The 25,683-nt window shown below is 36.2% G+C and overlaps 1 protein-coding gene across 3 annotated transcripts in view; it reads right to left on the reverse strand.

The window, feature by feature from the left end:
• Window positions 1-1,289: 1,289 nt before the first annotated feature.
• LOC149702399 (uncharacterized) overlaps window positions 1,290-25,683 on the reverse strand; it is a 180,920-nt gene continuing 156,526 nt past the window's right edge. For all 3 annotated transcript variants that reach the window (XM_089866198.1, XM_089866197.1, XM_089866196.1), the window contains one exon: window positions 1,290-6,267. In XM_089866198.1, the coding sequence (XP_089722324.1) occupies window positions 3,288-6,267 (2,980 nt within the window). In that variant the 3' untranslated portion in view covers window positions 1,290-3,287. The remainder of the gene's footprint in view (window positions 6,268-25,683) is intronic.

Raw genomic sequence — 25,683 nt, forward strand, 5'->3', positions numbered from 1 at the left:
TGAGTGTGTACGGGAAAATACCTATCTTTCGAGATAGAAACATCATTGCAAATCCAACACCGTGTAAATGGAACCACATACGGAGTTTCTAACTACCTTATTAATATCAAGATAGATTGATTCAAACCCTTGAAAAGTGGGGGAGATGTGGGATAAACAGACAACCCTAATTACTCGCTAAACGATCCACCACCCTTCATTTATAATATCATGGACTTTTATTTAATTCCATAGAGGACCAGAATCGCGACTCAAGTACAAGTGAGCGTAGGGGATGTACTAGAATCCTTCGTTTCAGAATCTCCCAGTTTTCATATCCCCTAGTCCACTCTAATACCGTCCTACTGTTGAAATTTCATTGCGAAATCGCTAAAATAAAAGCAAAAACCCTTTTAACTTACTGCGTGTACCGCTGAAGGCTACTTCGTGAGTTACTCGCATGAGAACGGTGAGATGTTTAGCCCAAAAACGTAATTGTAATATCTTGTTTCTTCATTCGGTGTGGCTGCCTTTTTGATTGTTTCAAAGAGATTTGAATTTTTGTTTTTGATTTTTCTTACGGTGTCTTGCAAGGGATTAACGTGATTCTTCCCATTGGGTTGTAAAGCTATTCGTATCCTTCGAAGGAAAAACGTGAATTCCAAATGATTAACGCGGCTAACCTTCGACACACTTTGACTACTGTGGGAAACTATGATCATTTTGCTTCTTTTGATTCGATTTTGGGACTGGTTTTTCAATTTCTGACAAGCACACACACCCTTAATCTACTGCTAAATAATTGAACCCGCGCTGGTTATTGCAAATTTAAATTCCTAATACTTGATTAATCTCACTTAATTAATTTTTACTATTTAAATTTAAATAACGGCCAGGAATGTAACGTTGGCATTTATTTGATACAAAAATTGGCGACGAGCTAACTAACTTCACTTTGAAAAATTTCACTTCAAATGAGAGTGATGGGTAAATTGATTCAGAATCGTCTATACGAGGTCATGACGAGGTCAAATGCCTCGCGCAATCTGACACCATGGAGCAATATTAAAGGGTAACTAGCTGCAATTTATGGTACTTTTTAAGGGAACTCTCATTCTCACTCCGACAATATTACATCACTGAAAATTAAAATGAGAAACGGCATCTAATCACGTGGCATTAATCAAATGTAAAAGCGCGCGAAATTTCGAAATTCATAAAAACCAAGGGTTAGTAAATAATTTAATTTATGCGCTACTAATTAAAAATGTAGGCTTATTATTATTAATAATATTTAAAATACAATGAAATTACGCTTTTGCGAAAACAAAAATGATTTTTATTTCCGCACATTGAACCTATATATATTATATGAGTTTTTTTTTTTTTTTTAATTTTCTTCTTCTTTAACATTATTACTAATCACAAATCTGTACAAGTATTTTTATTATCAACAGTGTTCATCGCTCGTGAAGTTTAATAACAAATATTTTTTTTTTCTTCTTAAAATTAAAAATTAGGCGAGTACGTGAAAAATGGCTGAAATCTTAGTTTCGATTTTTGTTTCTTAAATTCGATAGACATATGGTTGTTTTTAAAGCCTATATTTACAATGAAATGGAATGTTTACGATAGTACTTCCCCTTTGTAAACATTTAAATTAGCTATGGGCTTTGACAAAAAACCAAAACATAAATGTTGCGCGATAAGAAGTTTGAAAATGTTTAGGCTTAGGTCACGAGTGTTAAATTTAAAAAATGTTTCAACTTGTACCTACGGGGATTTTATAGTTTAGTACCTAAGGCACCAACCGTACATTTTTAAAGTTGATCGCGTTGAATTATGTTAATGAAGTAAGTTATGGATGGATTTTTAAATATTGTTTAACCTTTTTTTTTAAGGACTGAAAAAACATTTTTATTTTTTGTTTTTGTTTATTATTGAAAGTGACGGACGAAAATTTCGATTCTTTGAATTATCCAACGTTTCTTTGTTTAAAAAACTTTGGAAATAAATTTTTTTTTAAATAATTTTCAGCTCAGAACAATTTTTATATAAAAAAATTAAACAAATCCTTAAAAAAACAAATTTTCTTTCATTTTTATAGTCGGTTAGAATCTTGGAAAATACCTTCTAAGGTTTTAACCGAGTATAATCTTTACCAAAGCCTCACTAGTCTGTGTGACAATTTTTCCCCACACTTTTCTTCTAATAATTTAAAAATAGTTATAGCTAGATGAAGGTTTATCTTATAAAAAAGTTTTTAAAAAAAATAGCAAAGAAACAAAAGCATTATGAAAAAAAAATAAGGAAAATATAAATAACCATTTACATATTAATTTTATATCTATTTCTTAATATTTTAAATTCTAAGAAGTATTTATTCTTAATATTTTTTTATTTTTTTCGCGTCAATTGGTTTGAGGACTTGACTATCATAAATGTGTGACGTATTGTGTTAGTTTTGTACATGATATTTGTTTATTTATTTATTATTTATATTTTTTGCAAGTCTTTGGAATTTTTGGTCAAATATATAATAAACTTTATTATATATATATATATATAAACAAACCTATATATTTGTTTATAGTAAAAAAAAGTAAATAGTGTAATTGTGAATGAGCGATGTTTTTATTTAAACTTTTAAAGTTATTAATTTAATAGTTAATAATATAAAAATGTTGGAATTCGAGTGAAGATTGCCGTAATGAGATATTTTTAATTAAAAACAAACTGGAATTTTCTTTTAATTTAATTACCCCAAAAACAAAATATCATTTAAGTGAAAAAAGTTCAATAATAAAAATTCCCTAAAAATCAGGTGATCATTTTACAATAGGGAAATAAAGTTACGTGGAATATTCTTATTTCTCTATCAAATTTTTATTATAGCGTAGTGTTCTCAAATGTTTATTTATTTATTTATTAAAGACCGTAACCAAAGTCGATAACACCAGCGAATTTTTTTTCTTTTAATATCCAGAAGTATTTCACGTGAAAAGTCCCGCGTGATAAGAAAGTCTCTTCATCAAGTAGAAAAACGCCTTGGTTTATTTTTTTGCGATATGTCATGTGGGCGATGGGGGAACGTTAAGTTATTCAGTCCTAAGTACTCGACCGAAAAAAAACTTAACGAAATTGGCGTATATTTTTCAAGTACTTAAATCCTTATTCGTTACCTGACTAGCTTGGTTAAGGTTATATTAATTAATTATAGTGGTGCAAAGTTCTGTACATAGAAAGAAAAACAAATTCTATTTTAATTATTTTTTTATATTAATTAAGTTGGTAAATTTAATTTATAGCTAGTCTACGACTGATACGGGTGTCGGAGCTGGAGAAGGTGATTTGTTTTTGGTCAAGACCGGGGTAGTGTTGCCGGAACGTTCGCTGACGTTCTCGGCAATGTCCTCGTCCGTTTCGGAATTACTAGACATATCCGAGGGCCGTCTCTCTTTGGTGTTGTTATTCGCGATGCCGTTGACGGTCAGTTCTTTTTTAGGGGTCACCGGCTCGGGAGATTCACCCCCGGACGCTGGGCTCTTTTCACCTTTAATCCCGTTAAAAACGGGGGACGAAGAGTCGTAGCCGTTTTCCCTAGATGGTGGGTCCTGATCGGCTTCCGTTTCTTCGTCCTCGTCGATGTCATCGTCTTCGTTGTCTTGGTAGCTGTCGCTTCGAATTCGTTTCGGCGAGGATCCTCCGTCATCTAAGTCATCTTCGGAATCTTTCTCCACATTAAGAACGTGGGACGCAGCCGCGGCAGCCATAGCAGCGGCCGAAGACAGACCCGGAGGTAATGGGCCAGTCCCGTTTAGCTTGGCCATCATCATGGGATCGCGGGGATCTAGAGGATACCGTCCCCCTAAGAAGAATCCAGCCGCGGCGTGTTGGAGATCAAGTACCTTCTTGTCAGTCACCTTGCCGATGAAGCTTCGTATTTCGTCAAAGTACCCGTCATCCTTGTCGTCCCTGTGACGAGAACCGACTCGAGGATTGTCGTCCAAAATGGTCGGTCCGTCGGCTTCGTGTTTCTTTAAGTGTCGGTCCAAGTTGGTTTGTTGTCCGAAGCAGCGATCGCAGAGTGGACATTTGAAAGGTTTCTCTTTGTTATGAATGTTCCGGACGTGTCGTTGAAGGTTGGACGAGATACTGAAGGAGCGTTCGCAGTACTTGCATTTGTAGGGCTGCTCCCCCGTGTGGGTTCGCAAGTGGCGAGTCAGGTTGGCCGAGCGCGGAAAGACTTTCCCGCAAAACTTGCACGTGTAGCGCTCCTTGGCTTTGTTCAGGTGGGGGATCATCATGTCGTGCATGGGTTTGGCCACCTTGTCCATGTGGGCACGCATCAGGTCGAACGAGGGGTTGCCCGACCCCAAGAGTGGCCCTAAAAAAGGATACCGCGGTGGAAAAGGGGCCAAAAGACGTTCGGGGCTAGCGAATAAGTTGAACGGCGGTTTGTCGAGAAACATGGGATAAATAGGTCGTGGATACGCCATATGCAACTTATTGGGCGAATGAGGAGGGACGGGGCTGGCTCCCGATCGACCCTCTCCTCGCAGATGATGAGGCGGCGGCGCTGGCGGTTGTCCGTGTTGATGTTGCTGATGAAGTTGCTGTTGAAGATGATGGTGTCCTTGTAGCGTCCCGCTTTGTTCTCGGATGTGATGGCGCGACTCGTGAATACGCTTCTCTAATTCGCCGGGACTAAATAGTGGACTTTTAGTAAAGCGATTCGCTTCTTCCGCGATTGACAGCGATAGACTAGTAGGGGCCGGTGCTCGTTTCCGCGACACGCGCAAGTCCAAAGGTTGTTCGTCGAGTTTGCGATCATCGCGCACCTTCGATTTGTATTCGGGCGAATCTTCTTGAGGCATCTTGCTCTTGCTTCGCGAGAGGTCAAAGGGCATGTCCGCGTCAGCGGTCGAGGGGCAACGGGAATGACGAGACGAAAGTCCGTTCGAGGTCATAACCGGCGCGATAGCCGCCGTTTCCGGGCAAACGGTGCCCTGACGAGGAGATCCTTGTCTCGAACCGGCAAACATGTTTTTGTTCTGTTGGGTTAGGACCACGGGGGGCGCCGTGGTTGTGTCTATGGTTAAAGGTAAAGGCGCGTTGGCGGGTGACGAGGGATCACCCGTCTTACTCAAACGTTTCGAAGGAGGAGGACTGTCTTCGCGTTCCGACTCTCCTTCTTCGCTGGCCGAAGAATTGTCTTCTCCCGTATAAGAACTGAGATCTTCCGAAATTTCCGATTCGGAGCCTTCCGAATTCTTTTTCTCTAATTTAAAATTAAAGTTCAACTCTCCTTTGACACCTTGCGAGTTGACCGAAGGGTTGAGAGGTTGTAAAGCCGCCGCGGCTGCTGCGGCGGCGGCGAATACCGAACTGGGATTTTGATGGTGCTCGAGGATCGAATTGCTCCGAGCGAGCAAGGCTGGATCGGGAATGAGAGGAGGAGGGGTGGGCAAAGAGGGGCCCGAAAAGAGATTGTAACCGAACAGAGACGGAGAGTAGAAAGGAAACCCTGGCCGAGGGTAGAACAACAAAGGGTTCGTCGTTGCGGTTGGGCCAACGCTCATTGGCAAAGGTTTCTCATTGTCCCGAGAGACCTGTCCGGACAAAGCCGCGCCCGAGATATGGTGATGATGGTGGTTGTTGTTGTTGTTGTTGGACGCGTTGTTAGGCAAAGTGTCGCGGACGGTGGAAGTGACCGTCGTCTGATGGTCACTCGAGGTGGCGACCGCGAGGGAATTCCGAACCGCGGTAGTAGTAGTCGAAGAGGTAGTGGTAGCAGCGGCGGCCGCCGATGCTCCTTCGCAAAATCGCTTGTGTTTCGACAAAGAAGTTACCGTCGAAAATGCTTGACCGCACTTGTGGCACTTAATTTGCATGCGGCATGTAGCGTGCATGCGCTTATGGCGACACAAGTTGGAGAACTGCGTATAAGCTTTGAAACAAACTTCGCAGCGAAACGGTTTGACGCTACTGTGAATATGCGTATGTTGTTTTAGTCCACTGGATGTGGCGAAGGTTTTACCGCATTCGGGACAGGCGTGCGATCGGGCTCCGATATGTTGCGACCGGATATGACGTTGAAGATTGCTGGGATCGGTGAAGACCTTTTTGCAATTTTCGCAAACGTAACGACGGGATTCGTCGTGGGCGACTTGATGTCGAATTAAATTACTCTTCCAGTTAAAGACTTTGGGACACTGACTGCACTTGTACTCTTTATCGTCGGAATTGTACGAAGCGGAGGAAACGGTCGCTTGATCGTTGTTGAATCTAGAAAAGAACGAAATAAGCCATTAAGTTAAATGGTCGCGATAATAGAAATAGCTTCCCATGACATAAAACAAACCATAAAGAGAGTATATATTTATAGGGGCTCACGAAGAGTAAACAAGGGGCAGGCCACACAAGGGACGCGCTCTTTAAGTAGATCCCAGGGACGAGAAGTGTTTAACTGTACTATTATACCACCGCTCGATACGCGCTGAGCATACAAGTACCTTCGTAATTAGCCAGGCTTTGCAATTATCCTTTCATGGTTAGATCGCGTGACCCCACCCCTTTATTATATAAAACCCCCTTCGCAGTTTTATTTATGTATATACCGTCTTCCGTATAAGTTCTAATTAAATCCCCCTTTGCCTACCAAATAAGTTGAAAGCCATAACACCCTAGATGTCGCAACAATAACGCGTAGTAACACGGAGGGACACCTGACGTTTCTCATGCTTTGGAATCAATCCAGAAACAACTTTAGGAAGCCCGAACTTTCTCCAACGAAGTTTTGGTTCTGCAACTTAACCAATGCGGTTATTTTTTAAAACCAACTGTCGAAGAAAAAAGTCACGGATATGTTTATTTAAACACAATAATTACGGTGACAAATTACGATACTGGTTTTAACTAGTCACAATTAAAGTGCATCTGAAACTGTCCCCAAAGTATTTCCCTCATTGTTAAGATTGAATTTCAATGGCATTTAAAAGCAGTTAGGCCTAACTCGATCTAGTATTTAAGAAACTAATTAGAGCTTAATTTACCTTCCCTTGAATGTAAAAAAAAAATAAAAATAAAATTAAAGAAATTAAGCCTTGGTACATTTCGAAATCGTCACAAAAAAACTGAATCGTCTATGTTTCCGCTTGAAGAAAGACGACACACTTTCCGCAACAGTCCTTCCGTTGCAAATTTACATTGAGGATTCGTTACGCAGGGGGGGGGGTAGGGTTTGTGTCACACCAAAACACTATAGAGTCTAATTGGGTGGTGTCCAATTGTTCGCGATTTAAACAAACTTCGAGTCATCAGCGAAAACTAGTCTCGTTTACGCTTCATTCGTTTAAGAACTCCGATCACCCGTGCCCATCCGGAATGAGAACACAGTGTGTTCAACACACCGACAGACACACAGTCAGTGGGATGTGGCTCGCAACACACAAAAACTATCACTTTCTATCGAAATCCTAATTTGTGTTTCTCTCCATTTCGCACACCCCAGATATTTCTTAATTGACAGATAAATTAAGGTATTAAAATTTTACGCGTGATTCGTTACAGTACAAAGAATATGTTCAACAATTATTAATATTAAACAAAGGCTGTAGGTGTTTAATATTCGTACGCGTTGATTTCAAATTTGTCTAATGTAAATTCTTCCAATGTGAAGACGGCCTTCATGGAATGTTTATAATGAAGTCATACTACTTCTACTTACAACTTGAAACAGTGTAACTGTAACATTCATTTTGTTTCAATGAATTAAAGATCTACAACAACAACGTAAAAAGTTTCGTAATAAGTATACCGTTCTATTGCAAAATGAAACACTGATTTATTTACAATGCAATGAAAAAAAACATGATATTCGTAATCCTTTTTCACGAGCATGTCGAAGAAGTTATAGGACCGGTTTCCATTACGAACTCACATACAATTGAAAGAAAAAAGAAGATGCTTTACAAAATATAATCTCGAATAAATCACCGGATCCTACAACTTAAAAGTTTGCTCATAACCGATGTTTCGTTTCCCCATATTTGCCAAGGCGCTCGTCGATTATTCGTCTTACGAGACGAAACAACGTCTCGGCAAATATTCGTTCTCATCATATAGAGAAAGGAATAACTCGCTCTTCTTCAAATAAGCGCTCGCTATTCGCCGAATACCGAATGCCAACTCCTTACTCTCTTTTATCTACTCGTGAAGGTATGGTAAATCCCATTCCACAGATTCTTAGAACAGGTGTAAGCCGTCAAAGAGAAGTTGTAAGAAAAAAAATAAAAAAGATGAGCTACCGATTCTTTTTCCTTAGTTTTTTGATTTTTTCATATCCCCTTGCGGCTTGCTAGTAAGGTACTATTTCTCGTGATGTTGCATGCGCCTCAAGAAAAGATTTAAAACAAACGTGAAGTGAGGGAGGGGTTCGAGAATTCCGTGTCAAGAACACGATGTATAAGCGGGAGAGATTTATTTCTCATCTTCAAGTTCTAGAGGCGTTTATCCTTTTTCTTTCTCTCTCTCTTAGAAAAGTTATGATGAAACAATTGATTACTTTAATTTGATTTCTTACACTTACAGATGAATTATTGGCAACTGCGTTATCCACTAAACTACTAAAAAAAAACCCCCATCCTTGGCCTCGCTCCTATATGCCTTTAAACAGTCATCTATCTAAACACGTAATATTTTTCTCGTCTATAAAATTTAATTTATAATTTAGCAAATCTCTTAAAAGAATTCAAGGTTATTATACAAGGAAGCTATAGGCGAGACTGGTACAAAAAACAGAGACAATTTAAGTACACGTATAGGGCAGGGTGTGTGAGGTGTCCGGAATATTTAAATTAAGGCGTTCTCCTTCGTTATTTTAAGTTTAATATCACGGTTCCAACAAGGTTATAGACTGTGACTGGACTACCGCGGGTTGGTACCACCAGTGTCGTACGGTACAAAACAGAATTGGGAGACTTCGTGCGAAACCGAAAAAATTTATAGCGTAAAGTTATAGTCACCAATTAAAAATCGCGAGTTCGATGCCGCTAATTATGCACGCTCAATGAAAGCGGCTCAGAATTTTTTTTTAAATATTAGTGTGTTATTATTGAGAGTTTAATAACATAAGTATAAAATTATTATTTCAGAGTACGTTTACTTGCCTTCAAACTTATTTAATGTCTTCCCACTTCTTTCAAATAAATATTATACACTTTTGCCTGAAATAAAACGCTGTAATTAAGTCGTCGAGCTCTAATTTCTCATTTAAATACTGCAATTATATGATAATTAAGGATTTGATATAGATACGAACGCCAAGAAAGAAAGGGGGAAAATTACGTTTTTTTTATTATGTCATTAAACCTTGTGAACTCGCATCGATCGATAACAGTCAAATAGTCCTAGTTATTTACTTCTAAATTAGTACCAGTCAAAAGATCACTCACTATACAGGCGTTGTAGTTATAGTTGTAACAAATGTTATTCTAATAAGTAGGTTAAAACCCAATACATCGTGTAAACCGTATATACATCGTGAAGACCAAAAAATAAAAATACCAAGGCCCATATACATCATCGTCTATTTCAATTATAAGAGATTCACGCTTAAATAACGCCCACTTAACATAAAAAGATTGCCCATAGATCCATTCGAGAACAACCCCTTAATATACATAGATTTGGGAGTTTTCCTGATTATCCCTTTTACTCTAAGAGTCAATAAGCGGTAGTATACCTTTGAATTACGAAACTAAATTGAGAATAACAACATATAACTTTGTAGTTCTCAAGATAACACTACCAATACTTCGTAATGCTAGAGAGTTGCTTACAGCTCGAGATAACTAGTTCGAGAACGACGGAAGCGAGAATTGAAGTCCTACACTTGGTGGTTAATTAATTTTGCAGGACCAAGTTCCATCTAGGTCCTATTTAGTCTTCATTACTAAGCCTTTGACAGTAGCGCCTCACCAGGCGTCTTCGCTTTACCCTGAATCTAAGACCTACCTCATTCACTTCATGACAAGCTCCAGTTTGAAACCAGTGACAAACTTATGACCAACATATATCTTATGCACTTATGGTCAAACAAAGTAAGGGATACTCTTCTTTATAAACTCTCATTTTTCGTGAGACATTCTCCGGAAAAACAAATCAGATTTGTATTTTCTTTTTCTCTCTCTAACTCACTCTCTCTCACTCTCTCCCAACAGTCTAGTTTTAAAAATTTTCAAGCAAGTAGAGTGTTCGTGAAGGGAGCTTCTCCCTTTTTATTTTTAATCAAGTGTTGATGAATATTCTTCCTCAAAAGTTAAACGGAGATTCGGTTTTTATTTTTTCTTCTCGACTGAACGATTCGTGATTAATTGTTTAAACGCCATACAAAAGGCGATCTATGATAAATGATTTCCTATAGAAAAATTTGAGCTTTAAAAAAAAATAATAAAAATAATAATTCGTTGAGCAAAATGGATCTCCGTAAAACGAAACGCTTTTCACTCTTTAACTCAAGGTTTTTTTCTCCCCTTGACGGACAGGCACGATTCACGCCTTTAATATAAATCATTTAAGTTTTTAAACAGTTTTTTTTCTAAAGTGTGATGAAAATAGTTCCAGAAGAAGGGCATAGATGGCTCTGTAAGTCTATAGGGAATTTGCTTCAACCAGGAAATTATACAAGGGGTTCATATTACGTTGCTATGATACTTTTAGATGTAGGTGGAGCTTGTATCGTATCCCTTGTATCCCTTTATGGCCCTAACATACCAAAGTACCCGCCTACATCGTAGTAAAGTTCCATTCTTTACTACTAGCTCATTCAGTTGAGCTAGTATTCCCAGTATCAACTCTATAATATTTCTGATTCAAAGGATTTGCGCAGAATTTAAAGAGAAAGTAACCTAAAACTGTTTTTAGGCAATTATTACCCACTTAAGCCATCATAACCTACAAATAAATTTGGGTAATCTTACCTTTACGAGTATTTTAGCACCAAAATTCTATAATAAACTGATAGTACCACTCAAACTAATTTTTGCTTTTAGTTAAAACAAGATAGCTTACGAAATCTTACCGGTATATTGGTAATTACAGTACTTATACCAAGTTCATTTCCTGTCGTTAACCTTGAACGTTACGTACCATCATCTTAATCAGGATTAAATCTTATTACTCAATCTACAGTCACTTAATTAAAACCAGGTGTGTTAAGAAAATCCGAAGATGATTTCCTGATTCAGAAATCTTTCTTTGAAAATGTTTTAAAATAATTACTAGTTGAAGGAGGGGCGCGCTAAGCCTAACCTACTAGTCTAGTCTAGTCTGAAGATGAGATTCAACGAGGAAAAACTAAGTACTCTCTTTCTCTCTCTTGAAGAAAACCCATTTATTAGTAATGGAAAACGGGGAAAGGACAGAAATATATTCAGCCCTTTGATTACAAGGTGCACGGTGGTTTCTTTTTTTCTTACGAAACTCCATTACGCCAAACGGGAAGAGCCAAGAAATTTAGCAAGGCCCTGACATTCCTTACATCCGTACGACCTTGGTTAACGTCGAGACTTTTTAATAATTTCCCTATCCCAGCCACACCAAACCCTTCATTGTATAACATGCCATGAAAATGATTGGTAAAATGCCACCCTACATCTTCAAAAACACTTTTTTCATCTTTTCTTTTAAAAAAGGGAAATTGAAATCATTTCAAATGGATCATCTTTCCGAGATGAATTTTGTATCATTATCTTAAGAGGTTCTTCTGCACTTTTAAACCATCCCTACGATTACAATCATTCTAAAAAGGACTAGCAACTCTTTGAAAGGCGCTTTGATGTACTGCAATCCACATCTTAATGTCTGACTATCGCATACTCCGTTGTTTTTGTATCGTAAGTTATTTCTTTCCCAGTTTTCCCCATAAAATTAGCTTTTCAAAAGTTATCGCAAGACGTTCATTTCATCTATCCTTTAAAAAAGGTATTTGTACATGTACCGGAAGAAATTAATACCAGCCAGATCTTTTTGATAAAGACGGACGGTAAAATAATACTTAGCATATTACATTGCGAAATTACTACTTTAAAAAGTTTTCGCGTCAATTTTTCCTGGTGTTTCTACAAGACTACATTAAAAAGACGATGTTTTTAACACTGTTTTTCGTAATAGCGAAGGATCATCAAAAATGTTTCGGAGAATGACTCTACTTATTTCGGCACAAAACTCAATCCTCATTCGTTCAAAGCGACGTAATTCTCCGCCCTATCAACCTAAGTAAATATTTAAATTAAGGCTTAAACGTATAACAAGGGGGCGTGGCGATAAATGCCTCGAGATGTCTCGGGAGGATTGAGTAACTTATTTGGAAAATTTTGATTTATTCATTGAAGGATGTTTTTAATTTATTCAATAAATAGGGGTATTACCCATCATGCAATTGGGTGTTTTTATTTTCAATAATTAATATTCTATGATCGTCTACAATATATTATTTTTCTAATATCGAAACTTTAAAGATGACTCTTATTTTAATTACCTTTCATACCTTAATTATTAATAAACAATTCGAAGCGATATTTTAGAAAATTAAAGTTTCGAACATGGTCCTTTTCTTCAAGTTAAAACTTCACGTGTAGATAACAGAAATACGCCGATAAAAAACCTTTACTTATATTTTAATTAAGCTATATCAAATAAAATAATTAGCCTAATCTACATCCCAAGTATTTTGAAGTGCCAAAAAATATTTATAAAAATAAATATAAATAGGAGATAAACGTTTCGGGGATCTCATTAAAGGCTTGCATTACAAATCAACCATGCGAATAAAAAGAGGAAAAAAGAAATAAATAAAATGATACCGATGAGAAAAATTCAAAACCCATCATCAATGGTGCTGGGACACTTTTCCCCTAAAGTTAGCGACCGACTCGATGCAAGAGACAATTTTTCATTTCAGGAAATATACTAAAATCATTAAATTTAAGCCTATATATTTTAAAGTATAACAAAGTGATATGTACCCAATATATATGAAAGTGAATTCGGGAAAGATATACAGTACAAAAGTCAATCAACCGTAAGAATGATGCGATCTGGTTCTCGCCCATTTTTGGAAGTTTAACTTTCCCTCAGAATATCTTCCTAAACTTTGAACATAAATGGCGCCGCTGATTGACTATTTATGTTAATTAAATTGACTACCTGCATGCGTGTGTGCTTGTAAAATTACGAGTTTTAAAAGCCTAGGCCTAGCTTCTTCTTCATCCAAAAGAGAAAGTGAAAACAACGAACCTAACATACTTTCTGTACACGAAAAATTAAAGCCAATTAAAAACGAAATACGAGATTTCTTCCACCGTTCCAATTAACAATATCTAATTAAAAAAGCTCTATTACACTAATTAGATTAGACGGGAGCTGTACCTTCTAGAGATTAAACATAACCGGTAATCTGTGTATCGTATCTCGGAGAATTGAGAGGTGGTGATTAGCCCCTCTGTTTTAATTTTTGTCTTTCTCGTCTATTTGGTTCAGGTATACAAATTTGAGGAGCTTACAGGTAAACCAATAACCAATAATTAGTTTTTATAATAACCGGGTTCAAACGAAAGGATGTTTCCTCCCTCAAATAACAACTTAACTTATCACGTGACGCAGACGAACCATTTTTTGAATTCCACGTTAACAAAAAAGCAAAAGAAACCAAACCAATAATAAAAGGTTGAAGGTTTTCCCCACGCGCAATAATTGTTCCAGATTCTTCAAGTTAGAAAACTCACCTCGTTCTGTTTCTGTCTCATCTTAAACCGTACCACGTGACCTGGGTTTAGATCTTCCTTGGCGCTACCATAAAATTTACCTAACAACCAAAAAACTACCGCGTTCGCCAGAACACAGAAAAATAAAACAATTTGAACATACTATAACTACCTTGACTTTCAAGTCAGTGAATCCAAGCTAAAATTATACTCCATAAATATTAATACATCAGAATTTTGCCTAAAATATATCGGGTTACGGCAAAAAAAAAAAAAAAAAAAAAAAAACACTTTTATTTACGACGAAAAATAGTGCCAAATTTCAATAAATAAAACATGAATCTAGCTAGTTTTCTGTATGAAAAAAATATACCATTAATTATTCCAGAAAAGTTACGGCGTGAACCAAATATATATATACTTATATTTATTTATATATATGAAATAAAGGTAAAATTCTCTAGTCTGTTTTACGAGGTAACATGACGAAGTTTCCATGTTAAACGGAGGATCACGCAGCATCTGTAAGTAACGTTAGTTGCCGTATAACCAATACAAAACAAAGACTGGACGTGTGTGAAATAGCTACATTGTTAGATCTTAAAAAAAAGGGTGGCTTAAATGTCTAGCTTTCTTCCGAGTTCACAGATAAAAACGTAGGCGTACCCATACAGTTTTGAGTATCTCTTTAACACAATAATTTCCCGAGCGCCTTTCACTACATTATTTCTAATTCGCGCGATATTAAGCGACACCTGTTGATTTCCTTTACGGAATAAACGTCGTGGGAATCTGTCTTCTGTCGTTACCGCGGCACACGCTCACGTAATTAAAGTGTGTTATTTCCAACTATATAATAAGAATAACTGAAATTACGCGACATGTCAGAAAACTATCTCTACTACGCTCTCTCCCTTGTTCCCAGTTCCCAACAGTTACAGCGTTGTCAGTTTATCGATTTGCCATAAATTATTTAACTAATAGAAACGTACGATATATTGTCAACTGACGGACAACTTAATTGCATCCTGCAAAAAAAAAAAAAAAACTCCGAATTGCGAAAGTTTTTTTCTGAATAATTTCTATTAATTGGCCAATGAAGTTAATTTTACGCATACGCTAAAGTTCTCGCAAAACCTTATTTGGTTCGAAACCTTCGATGATTAAAATATAAACAAAAACAAATTAGCATAAAGTAATTTAAAATATGGGGCATATCAAATTTATATGAGTTTTCGATAATAGTAAGACGATAAAAGTGTCGTTCAACTATATAGACAACGATCATTGCCGTAGGGGTTTTTTTCTTCTCGCGCCAAAAATCGCGCGGGAAAACAAAAGGCGGGAAAAACGATCGTGAAATCGAAACTCAACATGTTATCCCGCGCGCGCGCGCCAGCGGACAAAAGGTTTAAAACAATAAAAGCAAGGAGGATTAACTACCCCAGGCCTATATACTCGTTTTTTATATTCTTTACTATATTCTTAATCCTCCTTGTTCATAGAAAGCTGTTCTGAAGAACAAGTCTTTGTATATAAAAGCAAAAAAATAATTCTTTCGTCCATTAGAATGAGCTAGAGGCGATTTGATAGTCTGATAACCCATATTTTCCTCTCTCTCTCTTTCTCAAATTCGCGTACGAGGCGTTAGGTAAGAAACGACGCCACAGGTCCACACCCTTTCGAGTTTAGAAGAACCAAAACATTATTTAAGAATCGAGATAAAACAGGGAAGCAGAAAAAAAAATAGTAATTCAGAGGTAGTGTCCGACTAAAAAAAAGTGTAATGACACCAGCAGCAGCACCAGGGCAGCAGGGGTAGGCCTAACGGAGTCCGCGTTAACTCGTGCGTGTATTGGTGAAGATTCCTCCAAGATAATACGGTATTAACTGTCGTCTCATTTTCGCGCCTTTTATTTTCCGCACTTTTGCCTTTTAGGGGCATTGTTTCCACGTATTAAAATTAATGATTATTTTCATTCAAAGGTTTTTGTCCCCAAAAATGGGTTTTCACTTTCTCCCCTTTACTTCTCGGTTTTGTGCCAAATAAACTGACGAGTATAGGGTATATTATTAAACTGATTATCGATGGATAAAATGATATATAGCTACGCTAGATTAAATTGCTTAATTTTTTACTAAATTATATCTTGTCAGATTAGTTTTTAATCGTGATATATCGCGGTTATCAAGTTATTGAAATTTAAGATACTAATGGAAAAATGTATGACGTTCTGCCCACATTAATTTCGTTTAAACTTTATTGGAGATACTAGACGGTGCTAAGTCTATTTTGAAAAGAGCGCGTGATAACAATTTCGCGCCAAACTTGAAACAGCGCGCGTGATAAATTTTTCGCGCCAAATTTGAATAAGAGCGCGTGATAAATATTTCCCGCAAAATTTGAATAAGCGTGTGATAATTTTTCTTTTCGTCTTGCTAAACTTGAATGATCCGATTTTTTCTCGCAAATATTTATCGACTAAATGCTAATTAGCCTTATTCCTGATCAGCGCCATCTACCCATAGCGGTGACTTTGAGAACTACTGTAAGCGGCAAGCCAATCAGATGTCGCTAAAATCTGGTGACGTCATTTTTGGTAAGACCCGAGAGTGCCAGTCAGTGACGTCACCAGATTTTAGCGACATCTGATTGGCTTGCCGCTTACAGTAGTTCTCAAAGTCGCCGCTATGGGTAGGTGGCGCTGATCAGGAATAAGGCTAATTGTTCTATGCTAATTATTAACCAAGTATTGAATGAAAAGACGTTTTTCATCATACCAATTTTCAAAAATAAATTAAGAAAAGTTCGCGGTTTCAACATTATTTCCTTCATAAATTTCAGAATTCAATGAACTATATAAAAAATAAATCCTAATTTATTTCAATACGATTCGGCAATTGATGAGATCGTAAATAATTAAAAATGAATGGAATACAGTCAAGTTGCTTCATATACATCAATGAATAAATTAAAAAAATTGAGGAAGAACAGGGTTTTAAAATTTTATATCTTATAGAAATAATCTGAAAACTAATCGAACTTTTCAATTGAAAACTACAGATCTAGAAAAATTACAAAGGAAATATTTTTGTATTTTTACATTCTTTCCCTTTAACTTTCCCACCAAATTAAAAATTAAATTAAAAAAAATTTAAATTAAATAATAACGCGTATCAATTTCAAATAGTTTTATAATAATTTTTATAAAGAAAACCATATCCTCCGTATACTTCCTAAGATATTTTACACCTAAGCAATCGGGGGCAACCAATTATCTAGATTTTTCAATCGAAGAAAATGTTTTAAGAAAAATCTCTTTCTTTTTACTAAAACCAAACGAAACCAAACTTCTTCTCAAAAAACTCCTGACGGAAATTGGGGAAAAAAGAAACTTTAATTGTTAATTATTCGTCCTTCGGTTTAGGCTTCTCCTTTTATATTGGGTTTTTTTTATAAAAATAAAGACAAAAAATATATATATAAATTAGAATGTCGGTTTCGATTCTTTTCAGACAAAACAATCGAAATATTTGGGACGCCATCATCAGAATGAAAGAAAAAGAACGAAAAAAAACGGAAGAAAGTTATCAAGATTAAATTGGGAGACAGTTATCCTGAGTTTATAGCAAGAACATCGTAACTTAAGTTACAACAATAAATAAACAAGACCGTAATCTTGTATTGTTAATAAAGAAATCACGGATTTATACGGCCGAGATACACTTAAATCAATTTAACTTAATCCCAATTGATAAATATATTTTGCGTAACTTCCAAGATTTTTAAAGCGTATTTAAAATGTTGTCCCGGTCGCTTTGCATCGTTGATTCCATTCTAATAGCTATTACAGCTTTATAGGTCTTCACAGACCCCTGGTAGGTTCCCATCATCCAAATAAAACAAAACAACGTCACCAAATGTTAATTTTTCAAGTAGGTAGGGGCAACATAAGTAAATTATTAACGCGTCTAAGTCTCGAGTTTCGAGTCGTATGGTCGGAGGTAGAAAAAACTTCTAGCCCTCTAACAGATCTCGAGGAGAAAACGGGGGGGGGGTTGGAAGAGAGTGACGTAGGCGAGCACTAGAGTCATCTCGCGAGTAAAATCAAGTGCGCAGGCGCGTAACAACCAATTATGGTACAATCCCTTAACACTTTAGCAGTTCAACCATTCTTTACTCCAATTTCTACTCCCACATAATAAACCCAGACAAAATAATCAACGCTTACAACTTAATAGATCCGAACTTTCTGGTATAACAATTTCACTTACGTTACGACCTATCCATTCGTCAGGTAAAAAGCATAGAGAAGAACAACGGGGAGATGGTTCGCGACGCGCCCCAAGGCCTAATATAATCACTCCCGCCTACTCATATAGAAACTATTACGGAAGATTCATCATTATTTTAACTTGAATTCTTTCTCTTGATTACAATGTAAAAAAAAAAAAAAAAAAGAAGAAGAAAGCAGGCCAAATGTTTTTCTACTTACTTACTCTCATATATCCAGTATGGGTTTTTTCTTTTAAAAATTGGATGGGCGTAACACTAGGGGGAGACTCAAATTGATTCTTCAAAATGTTCTTTTTCCTACCTTATACATTTTTACTAAAAAATATATCTCTTAAATTCTCATTATCATTTTCCCATGGAGTCATTTAATCGGAGTCGCGATGCATATGATTTGAAAAAATATGTTAAATTGTAGCCAAGTATCTTCGAATATTTCTCCATGGTGGCTGATTGCAATAACAACCAATAGCATGCACGCGCGAAATATTTATTTTTTTAAGGGGATTTTTTATATATAAATTTGGAATTTCAAGTGAGGACTTAATATTAAAATTTAAGGAAGAATAGTCGACAATAACACGTCTTTAATATATATATATATATATATATATATATAGAGCAGTTGACAATCCACCAAGTGTCTGAAAAGCGCACAGAACTAAAATACAAGCGCACAGAATGAAATTTTACAATTTAGGCATTGTAAACTGCTCTTTAGAGAATATTTTTCTAGAAGAAGGGTTTTTAAATAAAAAGAACATGTAGGCCTAGAACCAATAAATGATTTTTTTTAACTTCAATTGTCAGTTTGCTTTGAAACTCAAAAAGGTAAAATTTGCTCTCACCAAATAAATCGATACTCCAAATATGTTTGGTTTGTGAATCAGTTCAATTGTTTAAATAGGGGATACTTTTATGGGGGGTCTAAGCCTAATAATTTCAAATAAACACGTAATTTTAAACTCAATTAAAAAAATACGATAATACTAGTTACTAATAAGTGCTCATTATCCATCCAAAGAGTTTAGAATATTCCCACCAATACATTTCTTTTCACAAATTTCACATACAATAAAACGTAAATAGTACAGAAGCATTTTTTAAAAAAAATTAAATTAAAAACCTTCGTTTCCACGTAATTAAAAAATTTGCAATCAATAAATGAAAGAAGAAGATAAAAAAAAACGTACGTTTTTCAAATAACACAAAAACGGCAATGATAAATAAATAAATTCAGGAAGCCACTCAACAACTTGACGAGAGAAGCTATACAACCTATATCTACAATTCACCATTCCCGCAATATTTTTAAACGCAATTAAACTTAAATTAATCTAAGCGCCATTTTCAAAGTCAAAATCATATTTTTCAACACCTCAAACAAGAAATAAAAAATCAAATCAATCAATAACATTTACCAATCAAATAAATAGAAATGATAAACGCTTGGTGATGTACAGTACGTTTAGTGCAAATGAAATGAAAAATAATAATAATAAAAATACCTTTCTACAGTAGCGTCCTCCTAAGGGTGAATACATGTCTTTGTTATAGGGATGAGCCCCAAATATATTTGGAAAGGTACTTGAGTTTACGCGTGATTGCATGCATGCATATTCTACGGGGGTGAATTTCTTAAAACTTTACCGAATGGAAAAAAGCTAGCCTAGGCATACAAAACATGGATTGAAAAAAATAAAATAAAAATAAAAAGCATCGCGCCCTCCGTGATGGTGAAGTCTTTCAACAGGAGTACCCTTTGTTGTTTTTTAAATCACCACCATCATCTGGTTAAATATAAAGACATCTTTTATATTGAACTCTCTCTTTCTCTCTCCTTTCCAAAATTAAATCTTGAACGATTGACTTTGGAATTTCTCCGTGGTCGGAATACGATATCAGATACGTAACGTTTCAAGGGACAGCGTTAATATGCATACAAAATAATTAAGAGAGAGATATCACGGTTAAATTAACTAAGGTGTATTTTCAGTTTGTTAATTACGGTATACCGTTTTTGCTAAGGATAAATTTTAAGAACTACGTAATGTTAATTGGTTTTAAAATTATTTCGCGACATATATTTCACATTCCCTTTAATTTAAACCACCACCAAACTTAATCCGAATCAGGATTGGGGTTAAGATTAAATCGGTAACGAGATGAAGATTTAATTTAACGCTTCTATGGTTTTTCATATAAGCATCGATTCATTTGTTTTTTTAAAAGAAAGTTGGTTCATAGAAGAACTACTTTTTCTAAAAGACTACCTAGAAGAAAGTGCATGCGGTGATGGGCATGGTGAAGTTGTCCCATCAATTATCAAATGATCTGATTTGGGATTTCCTCCAAAAATCGGTTAAGTATTAAAAAAATAAAAATAATAATTTACGAGCAAGGAAAATAAATATCCCCCTCTCTTTCTCTTGATCTACTTAACGATGCCACTAATTATTAATTGTGACGTGAGGTCAGAGGTTAGTTTCCTTACATTAATTAACTAAAATAAAACATGAAAAGCGTCGCGATATTCACGATAAAGTGATTGATATCATTGGAAGTAATTATTATGAACAAGTGTCTGAACTTAATATCTGAGTTAAATTAATTCCCAAATTATATTAAAATTAAAATTAAGACACATCTTATGGGGACAAAATGAATAAATATTTGTTACGCTATCGCACGACAATATTTGTTACACTGCATGGGAAATTAATCCACAGGTAGATATCAATTTTAAGGTCAAACCGATCCAGATAAACAACACACATATTTCTAGTAAACTTCTCCAAACATAAAAACATCCATAGATAAAAACTTCTCCATAGATAAATAAAAACATCCCAAACTTTGCAAAACCAAAAATGACCCCTAAACAAATGCAGTCCACAACAAATGGCGTATCAAACTGACCTAAACGGGGTTACCACATAATTAGTCCTTACTCAAACTAACCCATGGATGCAGGAATTCCCCCGATTATTCCCATGACTGTACCAGAACGCCTGACGAAAACATGGGCCCACAATAATAAAACAAAACCCCCAAAAATTCAAATAAAAACAAAATTAAACTAAATTAAAACAAAGAAATCATTTTTACCTGTGTCAAAAATCTTTGTTTACGGAAACGGCGGTCGAGTTTAAACGTACGGAGCAAAAACCGAAGAAGGAGATAGAGGGGACGCGGAAGATGGAGAGAGAGAAAGGCAGTTATACAACCCGGCAGTTAAAGAGAGACCGAGAAAGGTGCGCTCCAAGAAAAAAACCAAAAAAAGTATAACGGGACGTCCCGTAACCGTTTTAAGATCGCCCCGGGGTAGAGGCTGGTCCCGGCGGTGGTCGAAGAACAGAGTTCATCTCGTAACTGTAGTAACACATGTTCCGAAGACACTGATCATGTAATCCAATAATTATTTTCGTATAACCAGTCACACTGCACCATCAAAGTCCGAGCAAAAAATAAAAAACGCGTCTGTGTCCAGTCGGAGTCAGTCCTAAACTGGTAGAGGGGTGAGACGAGAGTGTGTCGGTTGGTCACACGCTCAACAAAAAATTATCCCTGATCGCCGTCGCTGCTCGCTTACGGTCCGGTCCAACTGTAGCACCACACACCTTTTACAAGTTAACACAACCGGGGGTATGTTACTGATTTTGTTTCATATTTTTTTTTTCCTGGGGGTAAGGGGGGGTTGTCTTTAACTCGTCGCGTATCTCAGTGGCGCCACTGTCGCCGCCGCGTAGGTGGAGTATATAGGTAACTTAGTCCGTAACTAGTAGGGGGGAGTTACTAGTTAAGATTACGTTCGGAGTTACAAGTAGTCGATCTTAAATTACAAGTTAGGGCAGACGACAACGCACATGGTGTGTTCACGCGCGTGTTAGCGTTTGGGAAGAGAGAAACGCGAAATGTACGATCACCTTAACGGTGAAAATGAAAATGAACGGGAATCTAGGGGAAAGTGTGCTTGCGGAGTCATAACTTTTTTTTTGGGGAAAAAGTCTTTGGCCCACTTTTTCTCGGCGCCATTGCACGATTCGCTCGCGGGACTCCTCCTTTGTACACCCCTCCCTCCCTCCTCTTCTCTCTCTCTTTCTCTTTCTCTCTCTTTTACCTGTTACTCTTACCTGTGGCGGACTAAACTTATCCGCTACCTATAGTTGCAGCCGCCTTGCCCGATTCTTTATTTCATTCTTTTAGAGACAGTTATACGTAGGAGAGCATGAGTTGCTACTTTTTCTTTTGATGGATATAACTGTCCTGAGAGATGGAGTCAAGTTAACTATAATATTCTAAGGAGGTTTATTTCAAAGCACAGTTTCGGGTTTTTACCTCGGTTATTTTTTTTTTATAAGGGATGACATATTCTTATATACCTACGATGAAATGTATAAATTTTGATATCAATTGAAAGAGTATTTTTTTGTGTTTGTTTGTTGGCTGGTTGGGTTTAGAGTAAAATTGGCAAGAGTAAATTTTTGGTTGGAACTTCATGATAACGTCCCATAGAAAGTTATGTATTCAAAGGCAAGGTGGTGTCATTAAACTATTGTTATTTATAAAAGCTCAATTAGTTTATATAATAAACAAAAAAAACTACATAATTCCCATCTATAGGATCGGATGTTTACATTTCTGGCTGCCATTTTCAAAGATGGCTGCCGATTATAAAAATATTTCACAGAAAGTACCTACAACTTATGATTAACATCCCTGCAAAATTTCACCTAGCTAGTATGAACGGTTTGGGCTGGGCCATGATTACAAGTTAGTCAGTCAGTCAAGATAAACAATATCCATTCATAATTGTAAACAATTACAAAAATCAATTCATATTTTTTCCTAATTTACATAAATACATCAAACATTTACCCCCCCCCTACTCCAAAAAAAAAAAGAAATTAAACAAGGTAAGTTCTAATCCCGTTATTTTCTCACCACCTCGAGACATACATTACTTTACCGGCAAGAACCAGCTAGATCGACTCTAAAATTAAAATTAAAATCCAGTTTGGGCTTACGTATGCATGCAATTACTACATTTTTACACCGAAATTGAGGAGCTATTCTTTTTATGCTGGGGATGTAACAAGGTCTTCTCGAGTATCTCATACCTTCAGAGAGAGACTCGTATTAAAAATTGTATAGAAGAGAAATGAGGAAAAAGTTATCACACGCTCTTTCGTCTCACCTAAGGCGGGGTAGAAAACTTGCCATACTCGCCCAAATCCGAAAAAGAGCTAGGGAAAAATATTCAACTAAAAAGGGGGGTTCATTTAAACTCACTTAATTTTAATGTTTACCCACCCTATAGATCCTTCCTAGCTCGCTTTTAACTAACTTGGGGAAAAAAGGGTTTTATAATCTCCCTCTATCTCTTGGAAAGGATGACATGTCTTCAAGGAGCTCACAACAAAAATTTATTTGTCAAGGGTGGGAAAATTTCTAAAGAATTAGAAGCTATGACTAATATGGGAATTCTATAATAATGATGGGTATAGGGTGTTTTTGATACGTCTTCCCTTAAAGGTCAGGGTGTGTTCATCAGGGTTAAATTGAGCGAAAACTGTCAAAGAACATAAGGATAAAACCAGGGATTGGTCACAAATTCCCTTGAAATTTACCAAATATCTGATCATTAAATACATACATATACATATATATATAAATCATTTTGGGCGTCTTCTTAAATGGTGTGATGTTTTAATATGGGTGTAGGCCTATATCATCTTTTAGGTAATTTTTTTACATTATTATTATTTATTACAAACGTATTTAATTGGTGTTATTTTGAGAATGACTAATTATCTATTACCAAGAAATTAAAGCAACGTCTATATTTATCCTCGGCTATAGGTGTAACTCCAAATTACATTAAATTCATTCCCAATCGCACCCTCCACTTTACATAAAAGAAATAAATTTTAATTAAAAAAAAATTGATATTATCCGATTATTAAAATTATTTAAAACTCTGTTTGAAAAATCCAGTTTTAAAAAATAAATTGTGTAACTAACCTTAATTGTTTATCCTAAAAGACGGGATCACGTGACCACCACCACACTCTCCCTAAATTCTATTGTTATCATTTATTTAATATACTATAATACTATTAAGGTTTTTTTTTATATATATATCCCTACCCATATGTAATCAAAATAAGATTACGTTAAATTTCCACCTCAAATAAAATTCCTTCAGGGCTCTTCTGACCATTATTAAAAAAAAACCTCCAAAATGTTACAGCGCATTTCTTCCCTTTGGTTAGTTATTTAACACCGAAAACTGACCCAAGCTCGAATTAAAGAAATCTGGGTTTGTAGTGGAAAAAGTTGAAGCATCGCGCGTGCGAGAGCGATTCATGGGATGACCCGCCTAGTTGAGCGGATTTTATTTAAAGGGATACTGAGAGCTTGTCATGAAATGAGTGAGGTAGGTCATAGATTCGAGGTAAAGCCTTGTGAGGTGCGGTCAAAGGCTTAGTAATGCAGACTAAATAGGACCTAGATGGAAGTCCTGCAAAATTAATTAACCACCGAGTGTAGGACTTCAATCTCACTTGTCGTTCTCTAGTTGTAAGTCTCTTAGTAGCATTACGAAGTATATGTAGGGTCATACTAATGGAAGGAACATATCATCTATAAACATTAGTATATAATTTTTCCAGAAATCGTATTACGTTTCATGTTCTCTTTGATATCAAAACGTTCTTTTTTAAATAATTTTCGAGATGGGGTATAAGTTATATAACAAGAACTTCTTAACTGCAGCGCAGCTTGAGTTTGCTTTCGAATCGAATTTCGCGCTGTTCGCTATCGTTTTAGGGCATCGGGATTTTTATAATTTGTTTTGTGGTACGAAAATAAAAGATTGTACCGGCTGATATTTCAAGTCAGTATTCAGTTTCAAAATTATATAAATTTGATCCGACGCGGTTATAGAAAAATTGGACTCATACCAGGAAAACATTAAATTATAGTTATCACTTTCTAATTATAATCTTAATGAAAGGGTTTGGGGGTTTTCATTTTCACGCCACACATTTGAAAAAGTTGAGGGGGGTCCTTTGAATTTAACGTACGCCCTATAAATAAAAATAAGCTACCGTTTTGGTTTCTGGGAATTTCGGTTCACCAGCCAATGCTTTAGAGTTTGTAGGAAATTGATGGGAAATTTTCTGTGTTGGAGATAGAGCTTGGAAATTGTTGGTTCATTTTCTGTGAAGGCGATAGAGCTTGGAAAGTGATGGTGTATTTTCTGTGAAAGAGATAAAGCTTGACAATTGATGGTTTATGTTCTGTGAAGGAGATAGAACTTGGAAATTGTTGGTGCATTTTCTGTGAAGGTGATAGAGCTTGGAAATTGATGGGGAATTTTCTGTGAAGGTTATAGAGGTTGGAAGTTGTTGGTGCATTTTCTGTGAAGGATATAGAGGTTGGAAATTGTTGGAGCATTTTCTGTGAGCGACACAGGCCATCAGAAATTGTATCTTTCTTCTATAAACCAGGGAGGAAGGGAGAAGCCGCCTAATGCTAACAGAACTCGTATCTAGCGGGTAGGGGTTGAAAACGGGGGTATGAAATACTATGTTCTCTCTCTCTCTACCTTGGGTCATTCGGTGGATCATTGAGCATGCG

The sequence above is a fragment of the Phalangium opilio genome, unplaced genomic scaffold (assembly GCF_054372755.1).
Source record: "Phalangium opilio isolate 3A_F unplaced genomic scaffold, DU_Popi_V2 ptg000017l_1, whole genome shotgun sequence".
NCBI lineage: Eukaryota > Metazoa > Arthropoda > Arachnida > Opiliones > Phalangiidae > Phalangium > Phalangium opilio.